General features: G+C 38.5%; 2 protein-coding genes across 6 annotated transcripts in view; one reads left to right on the top strand and one right to left on the bottom strand.

The window, feature by feature from the left end:
- LOC148595117 (histone-lysine N-methyltransferase EZH2) overlaps positions 1-20,274 on the top strand; it is a 29,572-nt gene extending 9,298 nt beyond the window's left edge. For 4 of the 5 annotated variants that reach the window (XM_088522384.1, XM_088522383.1, XM_088522382.1 and 1 more), the window contains exons 5-19: positions 682-825; positions 1,298-1,400; positions 1,988-2,151; positions 7,568-7,659; positions 8,749-8,989; positions 9,102-9,271; positions 9,660-9,754; positions 14,674-14,714; positions 15,884-16,009; positions 16,389-16,567; positions 17,637-17,732; positions 18,308-18,389; positions 19,193-19,273; positions 19,390-19,474; positions 20,196-20,274. In XM_088522384.1, the coding sequence (XP_088378510.1) occupies positions 682-825; positions 1,298-1,400; positions 1,988-2,151; positions 7,568-7,659; positions 8,749-8,989; positions 9,102-9,271; positions 9,660-9,754; positions 14,674-14,714; positions 15,884-16,009; positions 16,389-16,567; positions 17,637-17,732; positions 18,308-18,389; positions 19,193-19,273; positions 19,390-19,474; positions 20,196-20,256 (1,760 nt within the window). In that variant the 3' untranslated portion in view covers positions 20,257-20,274. The remainder of the gene's footprint in view (positions 1-681; positions 826-1,297; positions 1,401-1,987; positions 2,152-7,567; positions 7,660-8,748; positions 8,990-9,101; positions 9,272-9,659; positions 9,755-14,673; positions 14,715-15,883; positions 16,010-16,388; positions 16,568-17,636; positions 17,733-18,307; positions 18,390-19,192; positions 19,274-19,389; positions 19,475-20,195) is intronic. The other variant, XM_088522381.1, reaches the window with a different exon arrangement.
- Positions 20,275-22,561: 2,287 nt separating this feature from the next.
- The window catches only part of LOC148595116 (cullin-1), a 44,094-nt gene continuing 40,808 nt past the window's right edge, over positions 22,562-25,847 (bottom strand). Inside the window, exons 18-22 of the mRNA XM_088522389.1 lie at positions 25,043-25,090; positions 24,875-24,957; positions 24,433-24,538; positions 23,673-23,786; positions 22,562-23,187 (exon numbers count right to left, since the gene is read on the bottom strand). Of these exons, the coding sequence (XP_088378515.1) occupies positions 23,107-23,187; positions 23,673-23,786; positions 24,433-24,538; positions 24,875-24,957; positions 25,043-25,090 (432 nt within the window). The 3' untranslated portion in view covers positions 22,562-23,106. The remainder of the gene's footprint in view (positions 23,188-23,672; positions 23,787-24,432; positions 24,539-24,874; positions 24,958-25,042; positions 25,091-25,847) is intronic.

Here is a 25,847-nt window from a genome sequence, read left to right as displayed (position 1 = left end):
ACTCCAGGTCCAAAAGGATGGTGATAAACACTACGCTTCTACATACTTCCCAGTTCCCCACCACCACTTTTTTTTTCTAATAAATAACAACATTCACTTTCTGTCGATATTAACTACAATTTTCCTTCCAGCAGAAATGCTTTTTGTCAACCTGTGTTGCCCTCTAAATTTTGCAGCAGAATCTGAGCTAATGAGCAGCCTTATAACTGCAGAGCTTTTCCTTGAATTTATTGCATATAACTGAACTCCCTTATCACCTTGCTTATCACTTGATCTGTAGTGAGGAAGTGGGTAATGTAGGACTGATAACGAAATATTTATGTGAAGATTCCATAGCTCCCCAAGAAGGATAGTTTCCATGGTATGTTTGCCTACAATGCCAGACTGGCTTAATCTGACCATATCAGAATTGGGATTCTGGCCTAAAGTCTCTGAAATCATCTAGATAGCAATTTCAGTCACTTTTTTATTTTTCTTGTAAGGAAGAGAGTTCTATTCTTGTCTGCTGTTATGAAGAACAGAGTCAAGAACACAGAAAAAAACATTCAACAAGCTTCCTTCCCAGTTATGAATTTGAAAGTCCAATACTGAGCACTTCTTAAGTCACGTCTAGGGAGTATTAAAAATAATTCATGTATGTATTGTGCTTTTCTGTTCACTCCCAATTTTGCTGAGTTTCAGAATGTGGATTTATCAATGATGAAATATTTGTTGAGCTGGTCAATGCTCTTGGTCAATATAGTGATGATGAAGATGACGATGATGGAGATGACAATCCTGATGAAAGAGATGACAAGCAAAAAGATCGGGAAGGTAACAGGATGGGTACGTCTGTCTGCAGACTTTAAAAACAAGACAAAACTCCCTTTTCTTTGCTCACTCAATAAATTAAATTTGTCCAAACCTTTCTGCTTGATAGCTTTCAGATCCAAAGTTGCATCATTCTCTTCATCATTTCCTTTGCCATTTAGTTCAAGATTTGCATAAGAATGCTATGAAAAGTGCTGTTGCCATTTTATGTTTATTTGCATACAGAGAAAGTCAAGTGCTCAGAAATCAGTAAGGGATCTAATAAATGCCTAAGTAGAATAGTAATATTCTAAAGTAGGCAAAGTTCTGAATTGCCGTCTCCATCTGCTGGTGAAATAATGGTTTGACCAAATCTTACAAGTGCAATTCTGTCAGCAGGAAAGATCACTCTAAGCAGTTTAATCCAAGAGCTCTGTAGAGCCATGAAGTAGAAAATGAGAGAAAAAAAAAAAAAAAAAAAAAAACTAAGTGTTTTTTACTTTGACAGAGAAAGAAAGCCACCCACCTCGGAAATTTCCTTCTGACAAGATATTTGAAGCCATTTCCTCAATGTTTCCAGACAAGGGTACTGCAGAAGAACTGAAAGAAAAGTAAGAAAGGATTTCTTCTAGGATGTATTGTTGTGTTGCATAAAAAGACGTACTGATTTTGTTAAATATTTTATGATCAGGAGTGATCCTCCCTGCTTCTAGGTTTCACAGCAATTGATAAACCAACTGATGCTTCAAGGAAATTGGCTATATCAGGCAAGACTAAAAAGACTGTTCCTTCCAACTGAATGAAATAATAAAGAGGGATTGCATTAGCCTTCCTTGCAAACTATCAAAATGTGGTAGCTTGTGGGTGTTTAGTATTGCATGTCATTGTTTAAGGTGGGAAAGTAAAAGCTGCTCTTACAAAAGTCTCTTTTTGGGGTTGGTGAGTAATATAAATGAGTAGATGAGCTTGTAGAAAGTAAATGCCATCTTTCCTAACAATTTTATATTTGTGCTAATGAGTATGGAATTAATAACTTGTCATGTCATTGAATGACACTGATGAACATACTGTTATCTTTCTAGTAGACACACAATTCTTACATATTTTTTCATTTGTCACTGAAAATGTGCAGTGATGCTACAATGAAAATTATAGTTTTAAAAATTATATTGAATAAATAATTTTTATTTCTTTTAAGATACAAAGAACTCACAGAGCAGCAGCTTCCAGGAGCTCTTCCTCCTGAATGTACACCAAACATAGATGGACCAAATGCTAAATCTGTTCAGAGGGAGCAAAGCCTTCACTCCTTTCACACACTCTTCTGTCGGCGCTGTTTTAAATACGATTGCTTCTTACATCGTAAGTACAATTGCTCTTTAGTGTTCAGGAAACTTAAAAGTGCCATAAAGTAGAATACAGAAAAAGAGAATAAAAAATAAAAGCACTGATGTCTGCTAAAGTTCACAGAATAAATTTGTGTATATCAACATCAGTTTCTAGTGAATATTGTAGCTCAAGAAATTTAATGCCTCTGTTTGGCATAGTTTAATATCGTTTTTGCACTTGGGAATTTCCGTAGAATATTTGGTGTGGACCAGCCTGATGCTACTTCACTTCTTATTTTCTTGCAGTAAAACAGCCTTATGTTCTGTGTTGTACTTCTAGAGTTTGTACAGAGAAACTGAGAATAGGACATATTTTTTTCATAAAATCTCTGGTCATTCTTCAAACTTCCTTCATTTTCATCAGAAAAACTGAATATCCCTGAACAGTTTTGTCTTTTTTAGGGGAAGGGGAGTAATTAACAAGAATGTTAGCAAGAATTTTAGTTTCCATTCAAAAATGTGAAGAGACGATTCTTTCTCAGAGAACTGAGCTGAATGTAAAGGAGAGCCAAGCTGTTGAATAAGAAGTGGTTTATACTTGCCATTGAACACTGTGACCTTCTCTGTTTCAAGTTAATTTTCCCTCTTGACTTAATGGCTTGTGTGCATGTTCCACCGATAGTGTGCAGGCATGTTGCTTATTTGGAAATATTTGTGTGCTGTCAGCAGCTGTCTATTCCGCTTGCATACGTTCTGCCTGTACTTGTATTTTAGACATAAGGCTCCGCACAATGCTGCTGCTTTTTACTATCCCTTGGTTGCCTTTCATTCTGAGGTGGAATTGGAGTTGTGCTTTTTGAGTGGGGGGAGAAAATTCTTCCTATCCCTAGTTTCTTTACTACTTGTAGCTTTTGGAGTTAAATCCATTAGTGTCATTTCCTAACTGTTGACAACTGTTGCTTGAAAATAGAAACAAACAAAAAAAAAAGCTCTCATCTGTCAATAATGTTTAAGAACAGGAATTTTTTTTTTGGATAGGCCTGCAGCCAGTTTCAACATTGTCCTGTGGAGCTTTACGTACTGTTAAAAGTATTTTTTTTCTGTCTGACTCATTCCAAGGAAGTACTATATAATCAGCTTTCACCTGAAGAGCAGAGAAGCAAAGCAGTATGCTGCCTCTTGGCAAAACCATTAGTCTGGTGGTGTTTTCAGGAGTGCCCAATACTCGTAGTCTGCCAGGGAATTTGCATGCCAATCCAGTTGTCCTTCATTAAAAAGATTTTTTTTTTTTTTTTAAATCAGTAGGAAAGCATAACTCGGCCTTAGATTGCATTTATTTTCAGTAGCACTCCAGTCTTCAAGTCCTGAGATTTTTACAGTGCATGCATAGCCACAAGTGTATGTTTAAAAATACGCTTGTGTTTGATTACTTATTATAGCTTATGGATTTACCTTTCCTCTTCACCTTCTGCAGGTCCTTAGAAGTAGAACTGAATAGATCTGGGGACCACATGATGTGTCTATTGCTCTGGGGAGCCTGACATTGTCACCCCTTAGCTTTGTTGCTCTAGCTCTGTGATACTTTTTTAAAGCTGTAGAGGCCTGGTTCAAAGCGTTAATTTTTTGCCATGCTTTTAAGTGCAAGAGCAAACCTGTGGTGCAGTGGAAAGCCGCTTACCTGCTATGGGATCTCAGCTCTCAAGGTAGCAGCATCTTTTGAGATGAAAGTATTTGGCTCTTTTTCTATCTGTTCACAGTCTTCAGATGATAAACAAAGTCTTCATTCTTAAGGATTGCCTATGTTCTTGCTTCTGATGATTTTTGTAAGTTCCTTAACTGAATCAGTGTTCTTTCCAAAGTAGCTTGTGTTCAAGGTATCATTTTAAGTCATGTCTTCTAGTTAAAAAGGCCTAGTCAAGCAATCTCTTCTGGTTCTTGGGGACATAATGGAAAGAAAGAGGGGAAAAAAAAAAAAAAAAAAGCTTTTGCTGAGGAGATGGTTTAAATAGACCGAAATGTGAAAGTGTAATTGTTAAGCTGTTCATGACAGCTCATGCAGCATGTGAAGCTGAAAAACTATCAACAAATCTTTGCAACTATCAAGAAATATCAAATATATCAAATATTCTTGATAGTTGCAAAGACATCTCTTGAAGCTTTATTCACACGTTCACAAGGTAGTTTGTTTATGAAGCCTCTAGATCGGACACTGAGTTTAGCAAACTGATGCTTCATTCACCATTCCCTAAATGCGTATCCAAATCCCACTTTGGCTATGACTAATTACTACTCTGGATGCGTCACTTATTTCTGTTTTAATCTGTGATATCACAAAAAAAAAGAAAAAAACCCTTAGGACTGGATTGCTTGAGCAGAACAAGAGCTAGGAGTTAATTTGTTAAGAACTGAGAAGTTCAGTTGTGTGACTTCTTCATTTTCTGAGATGATTCCAGACTATTAGTCAAAATCTACCCAATTTAGTGCTGGAAATAAATAACCCATCAAGAAAAAATGCATCAGTAAGCATGAGACTGCACTCATTTGAGTACCTCCACAACAATACAACTATCTTCTAAATTAAATTGATATGCTCCTGCCAGCAACCTAATCAGTTACCCCCAGTTCTACTTCATGCAGTTGCCAGGTCCTGCAGGACAATGTCCTGGCTTCCACAGATGATATTGTGGTTGAGTTGTTTTGGTGAAATGTGGTTGGCTCTGGCAATCATATTTCTAATTTGAGAGGCCTAGATCTCAGGAGGAGGCATTGAGAATAAAAAAAAAAAAACAGGGATTCTTTTAGTTCTATTCTTGGCTTTGTAATGCCCCCCTCTCAGATTCCCTTTTTTTTGTTTGTTTTTTGTTTTTTAAGATTAAACCTATTTTATGTAGATTCAAACCTTTATTCTAGAAAGCTTGAGTTAAATATTGAAAAAATTATCACTAGGTTTTTAACATGTCACATCTTGATTAGGTGGCCAGCCTTTCACATGCAACTGATGACATTGCTGAAAAAATAAAAATAAAAAAAATGTGTACAGGTTTCATTTGCTGACAACATGGAATTATGCCTTGTGTCAGTGTGTTAGTGTCAGGCCTAACTAAGCATTTAGGAAAAGGAAAAATACCAGGTAAGGAAAACTTCTTGTATAACTGTGAAGCAAATGTATATTTCGGGCTAAGCTATTGTCTGTGTATTTTCGCATGAGGAAAAATAAGAAAATTGAGCCCACTGGGAATATGATACAGGCGACATATCACCAGGCAGAGTAAAGACAGAACATGTGCTTTGTGTTTCAGGACTGGAAATAATTTCTTAAGGAAGCTAAAGAAATGTGGAGTGCAGTGATTTGGGAAGTTCTGCAGAATCTTCTTCCCTTTTGAAAAAAAAAAAATTGCTCCTGATGCTTGAAACATTCATAGCAGAGCTATATAAGCATACTTTTTTTCTTGATCTGTTATTTCTTAGACAAGCCTCCAAACACTTTGCACAATTCTGATAGATTCTGGTTGGAGTTGTTAGTACTATACTTTGCTGAGTACTTCGAAATAGTCCAACAGAAATAAAGGCTTTCAGAGTAAATACCAGGCTTAGCGTATTTTTGAGTCATCTTTTTTATTTTTTTTCCAGTAAAAAAGTCAGATGTTTCAGGTTTCATTGCTTTACAAACTGAACATTTTCTAGTCTAAAGGAAAAACAAAATTTCAAAAAATAGCCTGTTTTTTAGGACCTCACACAAAAGACTGAGAGAAATGTTTACATTTGCAGCTGATATGTAACGAAAATAGTTTTTATTCCTGCACATTGGAGCAATTTGATGATCATGGCTTGAAAATGTTTTTAGAGTGTTTTTTGCGTTGCTGCAAAACCATATTCCATATGGTTTGAAAGAGAAATGAGTGAAGAAAACATTGAATTAAAAGATTCAATGTTTAAAAAAGTCAACTTTTCCCCCCCAACTTCTGGGGGAGGAGACTATCTTTTTTTTTTTTTTTAATTGGGAAAAGTGGAATACTTCAAGCTTAAGTTGTAAGAAATCTGTTTACTTTTTAAAATTATTTTATCTGTAGAACATAGGAACACATGCTGTGTGCTAATAGCAATAATATACATAGATTATGTTTCTCTTCTCGCTTGTAATTGATTTTTGCATACCTATGTCCCCACATGGTAAATGGAAGCTACACTGTGTTTTTGGATTTATAAATTGTAATGCACAAAAATGTTTTGCATGTAATAAAATGTAATAGCGGTGAAATACTTGATTAGTAATACCTTTATATTTGTCTGCACCGTCTGTGTACACATGTGCATCTAGCATTTTACAGATGCTAAGCAAGCCTTCGACAGCGTTGCTTCCTATGCTGCTGCTGTTAATGCAGACATGTGCACGCTGGCTTGCTTTCTTTTTTCTTGATCACGCAGAACTATTTAAAAAAGATAATTGTAGAAAACAAAGGATGTTATTTCAAAAAGCTCCTTATGAGAGTGGAGAGCATGTGCTCCGGTGGCAGATAGGCTGCAAGTTTTCCAGACTTTGGTTACTAGGCCAGTAAGTACTTGGAGTACTCAAGGCCTCTAACAAAAAGAGGAAAGCCTACGACTCTGAAACCCTTCCTGGTAGGAGGAAAGCAGTGCTTGAGAGGGAGGAGCTGCTAGAGACAAATTCTGGCGCAGGCAACGGTTGTGTGTTTGTAACATTGCCATTCTGTGATGCTGTTATAAAGGTCTGCATGTTGCACCTGTAACACACCTAATGCTGCTGCCGGCTAAGTCACCGTTTATACAATTTAAACTCGGAAAGAAACCGTTCAGTTACATGAGCGTAAATAACAGTAGTTGTCTGCAAGTTGCACGCATACTGTGGTGGTTCTGAGCCATAGGGTGCTAATCTTATTTCACCTTGCACTCAAGGAAGGTGAACCGTGCTCCTACAGCCTCTCCGCTTCCCTGGGGTGCTGGTAAAAATGGTAAGGTCCTCTCCTTACTAGTGCAGATGAAAATTAGATCTATTCTTTTCCAAGGTCAGTGCGGTTGTGTGTGGTTTTTTTTCCTGGTCAACAAGGTAGAAATTGAATGATCAAATCTTAGAGTTGAAAGATAAACATTAATAGGAGAAACCCTGAATATTATTTTTTTGTCCAATGATAGAAGTCAAATTTGCTCTGTTTGGGAAAGGCAATCTAGGGAATCTTCCTTGATATATGAAACAAATTGATGTAAAGGGGCATATGTAGAACTTACTCGAGTATTCAAATGGTAAGTCAAATGTCACTAGTTGGGATTTATTTTACTTTTTTTCTAGTTTTTATCATTTTTGTGGTGCTTCTGGTATATTTTGTATTTTTAAAAAAAAAAACAAGGTAAGCTTTGTTTCTTCAATGCTATTTGAGATATCTAATGCATTCTTCTATATTAAGGCTTACAAGTGCAATATTTTGATTCTGCAGCATTCCACGCAACTCCTAATACTTACAAACGAAAGAATACAGAAACAGCACTAGATAACAAACCTTGTGGACCGCACTGTTATCAGCATTTGGTAAGATAATTTCAAGTGGACCATCAAAATTGATTGAAGCAGTGTTACCATATATAATAGCAAGCTATACCTGGAATCAGGACATGCGGCATCTTTGAATGTGGGGAATATGGATGTAGGCCACTAGCAGACAGATATGTTGTGTTTAAGGTTTTGAAAAAAGAATTGCTAACTTCCAGTCATTAAAAGAAAGCCAAAGTTGGAAGCAGAATATTTTTTTAATTAAATTATTTTTATTAAATGTAGTCCAAAATATTTGTAAGCAAAAAAAAAAAAATTATTATCTCTTAATAATGTGCTGCTGTTACATTGTATGCAATCTAGCTGAAAACAGGGTGTTACATAACTACATGTCTGTAAATTAACTGAAGACTGGAAGGGATTGATTATCTCTTCCTTAGCAGAACAACAATTCCATCCAGTGTTCTGTGCTTAAGAAATAAGATATTGGAAAATGGGAAAGGCTTACGAAAATACTTTTGAATCTCTCTCATACGTATTCTAAATTTTCCATTATGAGAAAATAAGTGTCTAATTTTCCAATCCAAAAACTCACGATGCATCACTGTACCCTTTTTTTCACTAGCAAGCAGATTATCACTGATTGCATTTTGAAAAATGTAGAATATGTACTGTTCAGATGCTCTGTGCAAGAAGCTCTTGTATTTTGAAAGGTAGTTTGTTTGGGAAATCTTTGTTTTCTGTCATAAAGGAAAATGAAAACTTACTACTGATTTTTTTTTTTTCTTCTTCATAGCCAAAATGAGATCAGAGCTCATCAGAGCTTCATAGCCAAAATGAGATCATTGTAAATATTTTTTTAAAGTAGATTTATTTATCCTAGGATCAAAAGTATTCGTGTTTATGACTTTAATTAAAAAACGCCTGTATGTGCAGAAACCCTTTAAAACAACTTGGATAAATGCCAGAGGACATTTAACTGGAATTCATATGTGAATTGTGAATCACATGTGAAATAATACAGGCTTCTACATTATGGAGATAGTGCCTGTTCTCCCTAAGCCTCTGACCACAAATGAAATTTTTTTTAAAACTCTTGTACTGAAAAGTGTAATGTTTTGTACTTAGGAAGGTGCAAAGGAGTTTGCAGCTGCCCTCACAGCTGAACGTATAAAGACACCACCAAAACGCCCTGGTGGTCGCCGAAGGGGGAGACTTCCAAATAACACCAGCAGACCCAGTACACCGACAATAAATGTGTTGGAATCAAAAGACACAGATAGTGACAGAGAAGCTGGAACTGAAACTGGAGGAGAAAATAATGATAAAGAAGAGGAAGAAAAGAAGGATGAAACATCCAGTTCTTCTGGTATGACTAAATGGATGCTTTTTTATTTAGTTACTTACAGTGCTTCAAGGGATGTGTAAATCTTTTGGGACAAAGCCTTACTTTGACCCGCAATCTCAATTATTTATTACAGAAGCAAATTCCAGGTGTCAAACACCAATAAAGATGAAGCCAAATATTGAGCCTCCAGAGAATGTGGAATGGAGTGGTGCTGAAGCCTCAATGTTTAGAGTGCTTATTGGCACTTACTATGATAACTTCTGTGCAATTGCCAGACTGATAGGGACCAAAACATGCAGGCAGGTAAGAAGGGAAATTGCTTACCAAGGATGATAGCATTTTACCTTTAAAACTCTAGGGAAGTATATAAATGCTAATATTAAATGCTTAAAGAAGAAAACTCATTAATTTAATTTAATTTTATTTTTTCAAGAGTGCTGTGATCCAGAATTCACTCCACAACTGTATAAAAGTTGGTTTAAAATCTGTTTTTAAATTATATTTACATAAGATTTAAATTAGACTTTGTTCTTAAATGATGAATAGAATTTAAGTATGTAGGAAAAAGGCTATGGCTGGATATCTGTAATCTGTAAGCCATTGGTTAGGGGAAATCATACTAACTTAGAAAATGAGTAACTTTCTACCCATGAGAGATTTATCGTGGATGTATTATGGTATCTCTTGTTAGGTGTATGAGTTTAGAGTGAAGGAATCTAGTATTATTGCTCCAGTCCCTGCTGAAGATGTTGATACTCCTCCCAGAAAGAAGAAAAGGAAACACAGGTAAATCTGTTACTAAATAACCTTAGCATTAAACATAATACATTGGAGATAAAATGGACCAGTACTAAATAAAACACAAAATATTTTGAAGGAAAAGTCATAAAAACTTCTCTTTTTTCTTTAAAAATTAATATGCAACAATAAAATCTCAGATATAAAGTGTTTTTGGTTTGGGGCAAGTATAACAATTTCTCTCCCCTCCCCCTGTAAAACAGATAGATTCTTGTTAGCAGATTCTTATAGCTTATTGCTGCAAATATTCAAACTAAGGTTAGCCTAGGAATGCTCTACACATTGGTTATAACATTTGAGACATTGCTGCATGGTTTAGTTTGCAACAGTAAGTATTAAATTTACAAGTATTGTAATTGGATTAGATATGGGTTGTATATGGTATTTTGCAAATTAATTTATTTTAATGTAGAAAGTATTACATTGAGATAATCAGAAAGCAAAAATATTAGGGCAAACTAAGATTTCCTTATTTTTAAAGAGAAACAATTCTTTACAACACGGACAAGGACCTTAACTTCATCAGCAACTAGAATTTCAGCTGAAGAATCAGATTAGCAAATTACTGTATTTCCAGCTCATAAATTTTGAGTTGTTTTATATTCTTCTTTGTCTAATGAAAAGCTGTAGTTCAGATCAAAAAACCTCTTCTGGAGCCAGAAAACCCATCTAAAATGATTTCTGTCAACATTTTAAACTTAGTGGCTCTTGTCTGAATTTTTCTTTTATGAGAATCTTGAAGTTTGACAAATGTGACAGCTCTGAACTATGATTATTTTTATTCTTGGAGAAAAGAAAATAAGGGATAAAGAACTGACCGAAAATTAGCAAGAAGAGCATTTCTTTCGGGAGGCAATAAGTACACTTTTTTTTTCTACAGCATTTCCTATTTCTTCCCTGAAACTTCCATATTTTCCTTCTCTGTCTCCAACTTCTTCCTTCCAATTCTTCTCTAGTAATTCTTCTTGCTTCTCGAGGTTTAAACACTTCCAGGCTTAGTGGAATTCCTGATGCTGGTTCCAAAAACTACTGTTCAAGTAAAACAAACTGTTTCCTCTTTGTAGCACAGAAGCAGCTGATAGAGCTGGGAAAAGATTCGGTGAATATTTGGAAGAGGTTCTGCTCATTCTGGGCAAAACTATTGATTAAATGCTTCTGGCACAGCTTTCGAGTCTGTGGACATTTCATGGGCTTGTTGTTTGAAGATGGAGTTATTGGCCACGCTGCGAATTTGGAATTTGCATTTGGAGGTTAGCTTTCTTGCAGATTCAGGAAAATTGCTATAAATAGTGCCTTCTGCATCTTTTTGAAAAGTGCAGCTGAAAGGCTAAAACATGTATTTGAAAGCTGAAATGGATCATCTGGTTACCAGGTTGGTATTTATTAGAAGAATTTGTCTTGTTTCATTTGTTTAAACAAATAAATGAAAGCATATATCAATATTCGAGAGTTTTTTTGTTGTTATTGTTCTTACTAGTTACCACCATAAATTGGATGTCAGCAGCTTGGTTGTGAAATGCCTGGTATCACATGCATACATGGTGATCAAGCTATTTCAGTTTTTCTCTGCACAACAGTCTTTAAGAACAACCTTCTAGTCCTTCTGTGTCGTGGTGTAATCCTAGGCATCTCTAAAGATGTTGCGCAACTAGCGGTTGGGAAAAGTTAAGTGGAAATCTTCCTCTGTTTCTTAGTCTATTCTGAGTTTACTCAGTGATCAGACTAAATCCAGTCCCAGAGCCAGAAAGTCCTTGTTTCCTGTTGGGACTTTTTCATTGCAGATTTCAACCTGGTCAGATTTCACTGATGCACATGTAGCAGGACTTACGGAAGAGCAGCATTTGCTAAAAAGGAAAGCAGCAGCAGCGGGCTGAAATGATAACTTTTTCTATCTGATTTAATAGCACATTCTGATAGGACTTTCAATTTCTCACTGAGCATCTAAGTAGTATTATAGAATGACAGACACCCTCTTGCCAGGGCAGTGTCATTGTCAGCGGAGTCGCTGCTCACTCTGGTGCTTTCCGTGCCATCCCACACCAAGCAACTAGCCCATAGGACTAGTAGAAGTACTTGCCTAGCAACAGACACGCTCTCCCTCTTACCACGTCTTTATTTTTCTGGAGAATTTTCTGATTTTTTTCCCCTTTCCCTGCTCTTCTCTAGGTTACTGTTCACTGTATATATTTCCTTAGCTTATATGATTTTGTCTGGTGCCTTTATAAATAGATCAAAGACTCACTGCTGTCTGGCAAAGATTTTTCTGAGGCCATGTCACAAATATTCCTCTCTGGTACCTAGAAGGAAGGTGGAGTCTTAGTGGGGCGAATGTTTTAGGAGACTTGAAATAAGAGAAGTCTCTACGTGAGTGATGCCAGAAAATCAAACACTGAAGTTTTAGCCACATGTGTTTGCATAACTGTTGTGTATTTTGACTTTCCTATTCTATCACAGCATCCCTATATCTTTATGTGAAAAATAAGTTAATAATGTCTTTCAGGAATGGATCTCTGCTGTCGCAGTAGCTGATAGCAGTATTTCTTTATAAAACTGGCAACACCTAATAGGCTGTTAGCAGAGCAGAACAGCATTTTCCACAGCTTCTGTAAGAAGGCTTGTGAGAGAAGAGAGAGAAAAAAAAAAAAAAAAGTTAAGCTGACTCTCATGCAGATGTCGGGAACCAGATGCACAAAACCACCTGCTTGCTTAGAAATCTGCCACTGAATTTCCAGTTTGCTCTCTTTTCTGGAGCCTAGGCTCACAAATGCTTTCTCAACTTTCTGCTTTTTTTTTTTTTTTTTTTTTTTTTAAAACACATGAAATTTCTCTGTATTATCAGATTGCCTTTAAATTAGAAGATTTCTACATTGGAGCAGGTAGTAAGTGGTTGGAATATTTGCTTCCCATCACTTGAGGCCTTGCGTTCCTGACTGAGATAGGGGACCACAGGACCAGTAATGCAGCGGGATCACTTTTCCTGCATGAGGTGCTGTGCTCATTCAGGCCTCGGCCTCGTGCAGTAGCCGAGGCAAACAGCAGGGCTTTCCGGCAGGTTTTGAGCATTGCACGGCTGCTGCTGTGGGTGTTTGACTGCACCACTCATCAAGCTTCTTCCTCTTGCTTAACCCATCAGTGCTGGGCAACTTAGGGCACATTGCCTTCTGCCATTTCCCCTGGTCACCCTGTCTCCCATTCCCTCCTTGGCAAGTCATATTCCACCTGCTACACCAGTCTCTGTTACAAGACTGGCTAAGCTGGTTATAATCATTGGGACTTCTGTTTTTTTTTTTTCTGTGAGTTTGAGTTATTTGGATGTTGAACTTTTTGTTGATGAGAGTTATTTTGTCATATTCAGGTCACCTTGTCAATGCAGCCTCTAATTTTCTTAGGCAATTGCCATAGAAACCCCCAAATCCCAGCTGGCAACTAGTCAGTAAGTAGCATTTTGTTTTGGAGTATTAGGATAGTGTTTAACTCAAAGCATATTCATGTAATAATTGGCTTTCTGCTAATGAAATGATGCTCATCCCCAGAAAGCTTTTAAGGGTTTGATCTGGTAGGAGGTCGTTATTATCTTAGGCAGAGAGATTAGCTTATATGAAAGAAGTTACATATACGATACTTCTCAGCAGTACATTTGCCAAATACCAGACGAACAAAACAGAAGTAGCTCGACTGCATTAGAGTAATTTAAGTCCAAATTACACTTGTTCTCCCAATTACCTGGGAAGCTGCTGCTGCTTGCAGAGTATCAGTGCCTCATAACTCATAAAAGCACATTGGTGGCTCTCTACTCTGGAGCGAGCCACTCTTCATAGGATGTCATCTTTTTAGCAGCGTGTTTTGTAGTTCTGATGGTCTTTGGGACTGGACCCTTCCCCGCAGCCTCCCAGTTACCTGGACAAGCTCAGCCTCAGCAGAGGTTTTCTCTCGCGTGTGGACCATTCAAATGAGTGAAAGGAAGGAAGTTAGCTACAGAGTATTCATTTAATATGAGGCTTTGAACCAGGAGTTCCACAGACAGCATGGCTCACGTAAAGCTGTTTTGTGTGCATCTGTGAGAGGGTTATTCATTTAAGACAGAACTCGGTATAATGCATGTGCAAAAGAAAGTGGCAGCTAAAATTTCCTGTTTGCATTCATAGAGCAGGAGTTTATTTGGGAATTCAAACTTTTGAGTGTTTTATTCATTTTTTGCGCATTTTTTTGCATGTTCTGTGCTGAGGATTTTTGAGTGCACACATTCACTAGTATTTTGGACCAGTCGTAGTAATAAATCTGCATAGAAAAAGAGATTGAGGTCCGATTAACAGCAAATTCAATAGTTATTTGGCTGGGGTGTGGAGAGAGTCCCTTACTTTTGATGTTGCTATGTGACATCCTAACAACTGTGAGAAGTCTAAACTTTGATAATTGTTACTTCAAATAATTCCTTAAAATTAGGTTTAGGTCACCAAACTTTAAATGCTAACTGAAAGGAATAAAATCATACCCCTCAGCCTAGATTAAAAATTAAAACAGTTGATTTTGATTTTATTTTAAGCTGTAAGTATGTCTGTGTGCAGCACCTGGAGGCCGGAGAGGTGCCCCTGCAATCCCTGGGGTAGCAGGCAGGCCCTGCCTGGAGAGGCAGTTATCTGAAGTGCGTAGAGAATGTAGAAAAGAGGGGGAGTGTTAGGTTTGCAAAGAGCTCACATGCACAGAACGGGCCCAGCTAAGGGGAAAGCAAAGGAGAGGGAGCGACGGGGGCTGTGCAGGGAGCGGGAGGAGGCCAGGAGCAACTTCCACTCTGCGCGCGCTTAGCAGCCACTCGCGTCGGCTCGCGCCGTGCTCGAGCGTGGGTGCTTGCAGCCTGCTGCAGGAGGAGCTCCTGTCAACCTTCTCGTGTCTGTTTTGTGTTTTTGCAGGTTGTGGGCTGCTCATTGCAGAAAGATACAGCTGAAAAAGGGTTAGCATCTTTCTATTCAATTTATGTCCTGAACTTTTAAGATCTTACTATTGTTTTGGGCTTTTTTTTCCTGGTTTTGTGGGTTTTTTGTTCATTTTTTTTTCCTTATTCTTTTTTCATTTTTTAATGTTAGGCCATTATATGCATTTCATAGGGCTCTAGAGAATATGGAGATTTAAAAAGAAAAAAGTAAGCTCTTGATACAGATACAGAAGGGATGAAAGATTACGTTTGCTTTATGTAACTGTTTGGAAGACCTTTATTAAAAAAAGGGGGAAGGAGTCTGAATTTATAATCTTTTCAGGATGGCCTCATTGAAACACAAACAATACTATTAGTATGAGCTGCAGTAATAGGCTGCATTTGTTTTCTTTTGAAAGCAGTTTACTTTAGAGATAGTTAACTGAAAATCCATTGAAAATGACTGTGACACTTATTTAGCAACATAAATAATTAGGTTTTGTATCTCTTTCCCCTTTTGGTTTGCTGATTGATAACTCGTCGTTTTTACAAATGCATGTAAACCAAGACAGGAGTGTTCACAGCGAACGTAACTTACACAGCACCCGATTCTCCTAGCTGCTCTACAGATAAAGCTCTAGACTTCAGTCCCTCCTTGCCTGCAAGAGTTTAGACCTGTCTGTGTTGGAAAATTGACTTGGGAAAGCACAGTGGTATAATGGCCAGGTGATATTTTGCCAGTGTATCTGTTTGAGAGTTGACTCTTATTCCAGAATAAAAGTGATATGGGGTATTTCACACAAATTTACTCTGAATATTCAACACTGTCATTCTACAACATTACTTACACAGGAAATTATACCATTGTAGTTTCGTGGTTCAGTTTTCCACAGTAGGCAGCTTTGGGCTCTGACTGTGCTAAGCAGATGAGTAATGGGACCAATGAAGTGCATGAGGAAGCAACCAGCTAATGCTGACAAGCACCTGGTTTCCACTAAGCCTTGGGTTTGGTGGCATTGGTTTTTTTTGTTGTTTTTGTTTTTTTAGTTTTTGTTTTTTTTGCCTACTGATTGTAGGTTTGGGGGTTTTTGTTTGTTTTTGGTGAGTTAAGGGACCGAAAGGGTATTTCCTACTTTAAAGAGTGAAAGGAATTGTATTTTGTTTATTTGTACCTCTGAACTCTTCAAAATATTGCTATTTTTATTCAGATGGATCATCTAATCATGTTTACAACTATCAGCCATGTGATCACCCACGTCAGCCCTGTGACAGCTCATGTCCATGCGTGATTGCTCAGAACTTCTGCGAGAAGTTTTGTCAGTGCAGCTCAGAATGTAAGTAACGACTTTTAAAAGTGACCTGTGACTTTGTTCACTGCTCTGCTTGCCAACATGTAAGGTGATCCGAGCTGTCTGTCCCTGTTGCAGACACTGCTTTCAAGAGCAATAAACAGTGTGAGAAGGGAGCTCATGTTCTACGTTGGCTCTTTTAAGATTCTTTTTGACTTTAATAGCTAGTTTAATAGCTAGTTGACTCAGAACTGAGAAAGACAGTAGCAAATTCAGGACAGTCCCAAATCTACAGAACTTCAAATTTCCCACACAGATTTGAGGAATATATTTTAAATATTGCAATCATCTATACTCATATTGCCTTCATTTTGCCATGTGCATTTTTCATATTCGTCTTTGTTTTCCCTGCATTCCCTTGTAGGCCAAAACAGGTTTCCTGGCTGTCGCTGTAAAGCGCAGTGCAACACGAAGCAGTGTCCCTGCTACCTGGCTGTGCGAGAATGTGATCCCGACCTCTGCTTAACCTGTGGAGCTGCTGACCACTGGGACAGCAAGAACGTTTCCTGCAAGAACTGCAGCATTCAGAGGGGATCCAAAAAAGTATGTAAATATACACCTATGTGGCTGTTGTCTTATTTTTGAGGAAGTCCCATCTCCATGTGAGGAAGAACTTCTTTACTGTGAGGGTGACAGAGTCCTGGAACAGGCCGCCCAGAGAGGCTGTGGAGTCTCCTTCTCTGGAGATCTTCAAACCCTCCTGTGCCACGTGCTCTAGGTGTTCCTGCTGGGGATTGATCTCTAGAGGTCCCTTCCAACCTCAACTATTCTGTAGTTCTGTGTGTTTTCATGCCAGAGAATTGAATTTGACTTCACACTTTTAACTAGCAAATACAGAAGAGGATATAATTTTCTCAGGTGTGTGCTGTTCACAGTTACAGTTGCTGCTGTTAAGCTCTCTGTATGATTCATCATCTGTCAATATCAAATCAGTGTTTTGCATATTATAAACTACAGTGGAGTATTACCTAGTCTCTGTCATTCCCCCATTCAGGCTTTGCTCATAATTTGCAGAATTACTGTTGATTTAAAAAGCTACCCCTTAAGTAGGTCCTTCCTTGGAGCAGCCTTAAGGAGGACAGGTTCATATGCTGAGTGTTGGCTGAATTTTTTTTTTTTTTTAATGTTTGAATAGTTGGTGCTAAAAGATAGATTTGTATATAGACTACTAAAGCTGTCTAAAAAGCCTGCTTAGTTCTCTGCTGTTTTAAAAAAAAAAAAAAAAAAAAAAAAAAAAAAAAACTGCTTCGTTGTGCTCTGAAGCATCTTCCCAGAGCCAAGTCAGTCTAGAATTAAACTAGTCAATATGAGGCTCCTGTCAGCAGGCTTTTATAGTTTGAAGTCTGTAGTGCATATATAAATAAATAATCCAACTTTGTGTATGCAACACCTTCATTTCAGGGTGAAACTTTGAAACTGTAGTTTCTTGTGCAGTTTTCTTTCATGTACTACCTGTGATCTTTGCACTTGAATGTTCGGGTGCATCTGAGGGTTAGGAAATCTGAGGTCCTGTCTCAGGGGCCCCAGTGGCTCAAACGGGTTGCGCTAAAAAAATGACAACAATGAAGGAAGCCCAGTATGACTGAGCTCTTTATTTTTTCCTCCTCCACAGCACTTGCTCTTGGCACCTTCAGATGTGGCAGGCTGGGGAATTTTCATCAAAGATCCTGTACAGAAGAATGAGTTCATTTCTGAATACTGTGGTGAGGTAAGGAAGGACAAAACTGTTTATAACCTGAACTAACACTGTGTGTTGGCTAGAGATCAAGAGACTGCCTCCAGCTTGGTAGGGTCTTCAGCTCTGTGTGCTCAGCAACTGTTGTCAAAGGCTCCATATTCAGGAGCCTGATGGTTTAAATGTCTCAAAAATGGACACCAGTTCTTGTGAGGATAAGCGACCAGAGTGGTGGCTGCATCTCGGGATTTAACTGCAGTTCAGACGTGCCAGGAATTTTATGTAAAACCATGCCATATACTACTAACACCTTGAGCCAGTTAAGCAGTCTTCATTTTGAGATGCTTGTAATTTTTTTTTGTTTTGTTTTGTTTTCCCACTGCTCTGAAAGAGTAACTACTTTATACTAAGAGCAAATTATAGCTACTTAGTAGGCCCCAAATACTTGCTGAAAAACATTTTAAGGGTGAGAATATTTTTAATGACAGGATGGGGGTGGGAAATAAACCTTTTTTTCTGAGACCCAAGACTCATTTTGTGAACCAAGGCCACAATGGTTACAAAAGAAGGGAGGTGGTGTCTTAATAGTACTGTACTGTTTCTTTCAGATAATTTCTCAGGATGAGGCAGACAGAAGAGGAAAAGTATATGACAAGTACATGTGCAGCTTTCTGTTTAACTTGAATAATGGTATGTATGTATTAGTGCAACCCTTGCACCAAAACATGCACACAGTTTCCTTCATCCTTCGTTTTTGCAGGTAGCATGGAACACTGAGAAAAAAATTCGGAACATTTTTTATCAGCACCTTAAGGATTCCTAACACCGATAGCTAATGCTGGGGGTGGGTTTAATTTCCCATCACATCTGAAATGCACATCAGCAGTGATGGAGCCTGTTACACAAGTCAGCTACACAGGGGGATTTGAGCAGATGGAGAATTTCATGGAGTGGGATTACACACAGGCATTACACACAGTAAGACAGCTCAAGGAACAAAGTCCTGCTAGCTCTTGCCTGCAGGCAGTTTACTGGGACTTTAAATAAGCAGCAAATTATGGAGGTAATTTGGTGGAGGAAGCAAAAACATCTTGGGAAACAGAGCTGTGTGGCTGCATGTTGGAGAGTAGAAATCCTCCTGTGACACACATGAAATATTTCAAAAATTTTTCTTTGAACTGTCTTCTATACATGCTAACTTAGTGTGTATGTATAATGCTCGTACTTGTGAGATAAAGAAGCCTTAAATCATAAACTAAGGTAATGTCACTGTAGCAGGAGATGAATGAAAAAAAACGCAGCATGAGACAACAGAAAGCTTTTGTGTGTTGCAGAACAATAAAGCTGTCCTATGATGATGTGCCAACTCCCCTCCATGGTGCAAGTTGAACAGTTTTCTGGCTGTTAAAATCCAAGTACAATACATATTTTAAAAAGTGAAATTAAAAAAGGACAAAAATCCGGTGATAGGTGACGATTTCTTTTTCTCCTAGATTTTGTGGTTGATGCAACACGCAAGGGCAACAAAATTAGATTTGCAAACCATTCGGTAAATCCAAACTGCTATGCAAAAGGTAAGTTTTAAATGATTTACCTTGATTTAGTCTAACATGATATGAAATGTTGTAGGACACTAGAATACACATCTATCAGTATGTTAACATAAGTTATTTCTGTTTCTTCTTAACAGTTATGATGGTTAATGGTGATCACAGAATAGGTATATTTGCTAAGAGAGCCATTCAGACTGGTGAAGAACTGTTCTTTGACTACAGGTTGGTGGATGTTATTTTGTTAACTTCTTCCCTGTCCCAAAAGGGGTTAGTTTACAAGTATTTTTGGGCTAGCTCAAAACAACTAATTCCTGTGTCTGCCTTTGGTCTAGACTTTAGATCTCAGCAGTGATGAGGCAAAGCCCTGGCTTCTTAAAGCCAGTGATCACAAGTTAGGAAAGCAGCTGGCAAAGAGCTTTGTAAACTTCTCTGCTGGAGAAAGGGTTTTAATTCCAGACTTCCCCTGGTTCCCATGATTACTATGTAAACAACTATCCAAGTCAAGTAGCACCAGGGTTTGTCTCTCCCACCCTTCAGAACAGGCTAGAAATTCTCTTGCTGCTCTGTTACCAAGTGCTTGCTAAGCTCATTCTGTTCCTTCCTTCTTCTAGAAGTGGCTTGATTGAAGGAAAACTGAAGCTCTGTAGTGACAGCAGTACTGTTTAAGGCTTGAGAAATGGTTTGAACTAGTGGATTCTAAATAAGGTTGACCACTGTAAAATTTAAGAAGAAAGAGAATAGAATTTACTTACCCTCCTTGTTCAGCCTCTTCAAAAAGAGGGGAAAAAAAAAAATGTTTGCTTTTGTTCCATATCTGCATGCTTACCCAGGCCCCATCAAACTGTGGAAAACCCAGGTACAAGAGTTTAGTCCAGGCTGTGCTGTTTTGTCAGAGCAACAAAGATGAAAACATTCAGCATTACTTTCTTTTCTTTCCCTCCAGATATAGCCAAGCAGATGCTCTTAAATATGTGGGCATTGAAAGAGAAATGGAAATCCCTTGACACCAGCTACCTCTTTTTTTTTTTTTTTTTTTTTTTTTTTAAAGCTGCCTTATCTTCAGGAATTTCTAGTACTGTGGGCAATTTTAGAAAAATAAAATGATGCAATTTGAAATTCTAAATTTGCGAAGTACTGTAACAGTAACTTATAGTAACAAATTTACAAAACAACTTTTTATTGCCTTCTCACCAGCTGCAAAGTGTTTTGTACCTATGAACTTTTGCAATAATGTGGTGTGGTACATTTTTCAACCGTGAATAAAGGATACTTGAAGTTCTTCATTTTTACTGGAACTGATTGAAAATTTGTATTAGCCACTGGAGGAAACCCAGGCTGAGGACTTACCTTCAACTTCTGCACAAATGCAGTACTGAACTAAACTAGGCTTTTGTTACATTACTTCCGGTTGTACTTGAGATTAAAGAATGAACTGTGGAGGGGAAGAGGCCAGAGTCCAACATCATGGGGAATGTGAAAGTAAAAGCTCCTCACTCCCTGACCTTCCTTTCTTTCCCCTTTGTTTCAACTACCCTAAGAACACTTATGTCACACCTCAAATTCTGTTAGCAACAAATATTTTGCCTATGGGTGCAGATTACTCATTGAACTTTTTTATATGTTTTAATCCCTCAGGGGGCTAATGGGCAGCTTGGGTCGGTCTTGTGCAGAAGCTCAGCTTTGCTTCTGACAAACTGGCTTGAGTCTGAACACTGCAGCAAAACCTCTGCCAACCAAAGGGAGGAAGTAATATTGCAAAAAGCAACTGAAAAGCTGTCTCTACTGCTTGCAGAGCAAGTACACCTTCCTGCTGTCCTCTTGCTCCCTATGAAGGCTTTAACTCAAAGGTAAACTTGTTGAGCAAAGAGTCAAATGCGGAGCAGCCTGGCATTTCTCTCTTGAGGGCAGGCAAGCAGGAACCCCTCAGTCAGGTTGAACAGCTAGAGCAACTACCCTTCCTGCCTCCCTCTGCTGTACTTGTTGCTTGGGGTCCTGAAGAGGTGGGAATTCAACTTCTCATCTTATTAATGCAAAAGAGTCTGACCCAAACACCTCAAACCTTTTCCTTGGTGAGACTTATCATATTTGGGACCCCTGCTCCAGCAAGAAGGTGGCAACAGGGGTAGGTAAAGTGAGGAGTACCAAGACTCAACATGTGGGTCAAGGCTGCCTCTCTTCACTAGCTCAGGCTGTAGCCAAAGCAACACACACATGTCCAGCATTAACAAGACTCACAAACTAGAATACTGCTGCTTTCCCTGTGCTGGGTCAGGCTGCCACCTCTACTCTGCTTCCCTTGGCAGCTCGAACCTGGGGCAGATTATTTCTGGTTTTCCCCATGACACATCATTATTCACACCACTCTGGCTCATGCTACAGCCACCTTTGAGTTGTGCCCTTGGCAAAACACAGGATTTTCTGCAGAAATGTTAAAATAAATTTAGCAGCCTTAAAAAAAAAAAAAAAAAACCACACACACTCCCTTTGTTTCAGTTTTTCAAGCCATTTAGAAACAGTTCTTCATAATCATTCCTTCTTTATAATATATATTCTTTTTATATATTTTAAAAATATTCATGCACACACAGAGTCCTTTCTTTATGTAATCATCAATTTCTGTAGGTCCCACAAAGCAAAGCACAACTCTAGCCATTAAAAGCTAATTTACCTCACAAAAAGACAGTATCAACCCAAATCCTGGACCCCTTTCCTTCTTGTCACAACAAACAGCAAACAAGTCACCAGTTCTAGCAGCCACCCCAGGTCCTTTCACCATTGATAAGAGAAGGGCACATGTGGCAGAACAAGCACCTGTAGCACAGGAAAGCCAGTACTCCTCACTTCACCTGTGTATGGGAACACACAACACTGAGAACAGAACCAAGTCTGCTCTGGCAGGCTGCATGCAGGAACTCTCCAGATGGCTTTATTCCAGGGCAGGCTGCATTCAATAGGAACTGGGAATTATTCTTCAGGAACATAATCAACTTTGTCTTACTAGAAGAGAAAGGAACAGCCTAAACTTCTTATTAATTCTGGACAGCATTTACATGCAATGCATTTTGTATCTGTTTAGTATCCAAAAAAAAGGCTCTGATTTCAAGTGATCACACATTGACATATATACTCATACTCTTTAACGTATTTTGTATTCTGCATAGTTGTTGAGATCAGCTCTTCTCTTTCAAAAACATAAACATTTCCTCTTTAAACAACATGCATATTTGTTAGAGATGAAAAAACAGTTTCTTAGGTGCTTTAAGTTACTGGAAAACAGTGGAAAGGAGGAAAAGCAAAACAAGCTGTTACAGCTTTCATAACTATTATACCTTTTATTTACATTTAGAAAGGTAAGTAGTGAAACTTAATAAAACCAAATGCAACTTGTACAGAAATCTTTTAATTTTTTTTTATTTATCACACATTAAAAAATGAAACACACTATACAAATGGGTTTTCATAGCAGATTACACATGGGTCCATTCAGACTCGCTCTCAAAGTGCTGCCAACATTTAAAAGTGCTGCCTATGACGACAGCTGTTTATCATATAGCCAATGTATTGATTTAAATGCAGTAGCATGCAACCCTCAAAGGAGAAGGGTTTGATTCCTTTCTGTTCTTAAATTAGGTTAAATGGCATTGGTGTCCATATTTACATACTTGAAATGTATCAATCCTGAGCAGTTCTGATGTAAATCTGAGACTGGCTGATGGGAGTCCTGGTCTCAGTTATTAAAAAGGGAGGTCCAAATGGCAGCAGGGTGGCTGCTATGAAGTTCAGTTGCTTTTGTCCTTTCCATCACATACCTATTTGCCGAGTGTCACACAGTCAGATAATTGCTAATAAAAATGTTAAGCCAAATAGCTGTAGGTGTCCTTCTCGCCATCAACACGTTCCAAGTACTCCTTCTCGATGAGAATGTCGATGCATTTCTGGAGAGAGAAGCAGAAAGAGAAGTGGCGGGGACTCTCAGAAACAATCCTTTTGTGTTTCTAAACCACTAAACAAATCTGATGAAAGAACCTGAATTAGGTACTATCTGTTTTTCTCCCTGCTTATCTTATCCTACAGCGGTTCCCTGCTCTGTTGGATCACACAGGCCTGGAAGCCGTGGTACTGGCACAACTGGGAGGGCAGCACAAGTGTAGGAACAAGAGCTAAACGTGGGGCAGAGGCTGCTGCTTCTAAACACAGCACCCCAGTTACTGCTTCACCATTGCAAACAAAAGTAAACATGCACATTAGCATCTGAGGAACACTGGGAGAAATACAGTATTTTTGGAAGCATTCCCGACTTGTTTAGAATTCTAAAAATGTTCCAATTCACCTCAACTGTTAAGAGGTCCTTTCTAGTTGGGAAGCGTGTGTGTAACATTCTCCTTGCCCCCTCTCCCACCCGCCGCACGTTACCGTGTACCTTAATGACGGGAACTCGTGGCTTGAACCGGGAGGAGAGCTGCGTGAGCACCTCCCCAAGCAGCTGCTGGTGTTTCAGAACCTTCCTCATTTTCATGATTCGCACAATAGCAGCCTAAAGGGCAGAGTCAGACAGGCAGAGGAGGAGCTCAGTGCTGCGCGTGCAGCAGACAGAGCCCGCTCCAAGTGCTTGAGACGGGCACTTGGAACCACCCTGCTTAAGGCCAGTAATAACAACAGCACCCACATAAAAACATATATGTTAACACAAAGCCTCTATTCAGCTATTTAACATTTGTGTTTCATTTAGAAACAAAATTTTACTTCCTTCCCCTGTCTCGTTTGCATCTCAAGTGGATTCTTAGTGGAGTGATAAAACATCTTCAAAATATTGTTTGTAACATACCCATTTATCTAGACATTATCTATCCATCTAGTTAGCTAGCAAGCTATTGCTGGCTTTCTTCCAAGATCACTATGTGGTGAGGCTGTGCACCTCTGCAAGCCAAAGCAGCATGTTGAGACGATCTGAACAACACAACGTGAACAACAAGGTCCTACCATGCCTTTCGGCATCTCTTATTACTGGCCCTAACAGCCTGTAAGGGTACTGTAAATGCACCCCTGGCTTCAATTTGATTATGCACTGGATAAGCACATTGTCTTTTAAATAAAAACAGGAAAACCCCAATCTTCCTTAAAGAATTTTAAAGTTACAATTATAGGTACACAGTGTGCAAATATTGTGCAGTCCAAATCACCTGAATCAGTAGTTTCCTATCTTCCTCTATATTTTTGTGTGTAGTTTCTTGCTCCTGCTTCTGTTCAGTCTTCATTGGCACATTGATGTTTACCCTTAACTTTTTGCTACAAAAAGACAATAAATAATTAGTTTTTTAAAAATACTGCACCAAAACCCACACTGAAATGGTAATCTTTTTAGCTTTGATACTTTGAAAACAGTATATACATATATATATTTTTTTTAATTATCATGCCCCTAAAGAGAGTAAGCATAGCTTAATGCCCTACTAGCCACCTATCTCCTTCAAAGCAGGTTTACTGGATCCACACTGAATTTGCACCTGAACCCTGAAGCTTTTGTCTCACACAGATCAGGGCACACACAAATTTTGAACATGCAGAGGCAAGGATGCTGCCAAGCACACGCACAGGGCGGATGCGGCTGGAGGTTTGGCTTACTTTTTATAACCGAGAAAGAGTTTTATTAAGGTATCGGGTTTCAACTCCACTTCGTCAACATTTGCATTTTCATCTTCTAAAACCTGCAAGAAAGGAATTAAATAATTAAGCAGGAAGACATTTGGCTGAATGGTAAGCAGATCATTTAAAAAAATCAAAAGCACTTACGAGTAATTTTGATTTCAACAGTATCTGTAGAACTTGTGCCAAGATATCCTGCAAAGTGACAGGAAAAAAAAAAAGTTATCAGTGCAGACATATAGCACCTTTCTCTCGAACTGGCATTGGAAGCATTTTAAAGATATGGCAATTAATCCACGTTTCATTTTTCACAGTTTGAATCATGCTACAGAAAATGAAACACAGAGATTTAGACCAAGAATCACAGGAGTGCTGAGGCTGGCGGGGAGCTCTGGAGGTCTGCTGGGACAACTCCTGCTCAAGCAGGGGCAGCTGGAGCTGGGGGGCGCATCTCCAGGACTCCAGAGGCTCCGCAGCTAAGCAATGGGGCTGGCAAACAGTAAATAGCCCATTCACACAGATGAAACCCTGTGAGGTCCTTTTGGAGCGCTGAGACACATTCTTGTTGCACTTGGTCAACTGTTGGCTGAAGTATTATATACAGTACATATACGAAGCATTTATTAGTATTTATCTAGCTGTCCATATGTATATTACACAATATATTAAATACTATGATAAACGCAACTCAGATCTCTGAATATTCTGTAAAGTAGTAAATTCCTATATATACATAAAATTTACTATCTAGTAAATACACATAAAAATCTTCACTGACTGGGGATTGCCTAACTTTCCTGACTTGAAAACTAACTTTCCAGGTTTCCTTTGAACCTGACTTGGTTCAAAACTATTTCTAAAAGACACAGATGTCTAATAACCTGTGGGCCATAAAGTCTAAAAGAAGGAACCTTTTCTACAACATGTAGTGAGACAACAAATCTGAAGTTTC

This window comes from Tinamus guttatus, unplaced genomic scaffold, assembly GCF_059628265.1.
Source record: "Tinamus guttatus ecotype Peru unplaced genomic scaffold, ASM5962826v1 Tinamus_guttatus_pri_ptg000151l, whole genome shotgun sequence".
NCBI lineage: Eukaryota > Metazoa > Chordata > Aves > Tinamiformes > Tinamidae > Tinamus > Tinamus guttatus.
The sequence above is the reverse complement of the archived record's forward strand: the minus strand, read 5'-3'. Positions and strand labels throughout refer to the sequence as shown.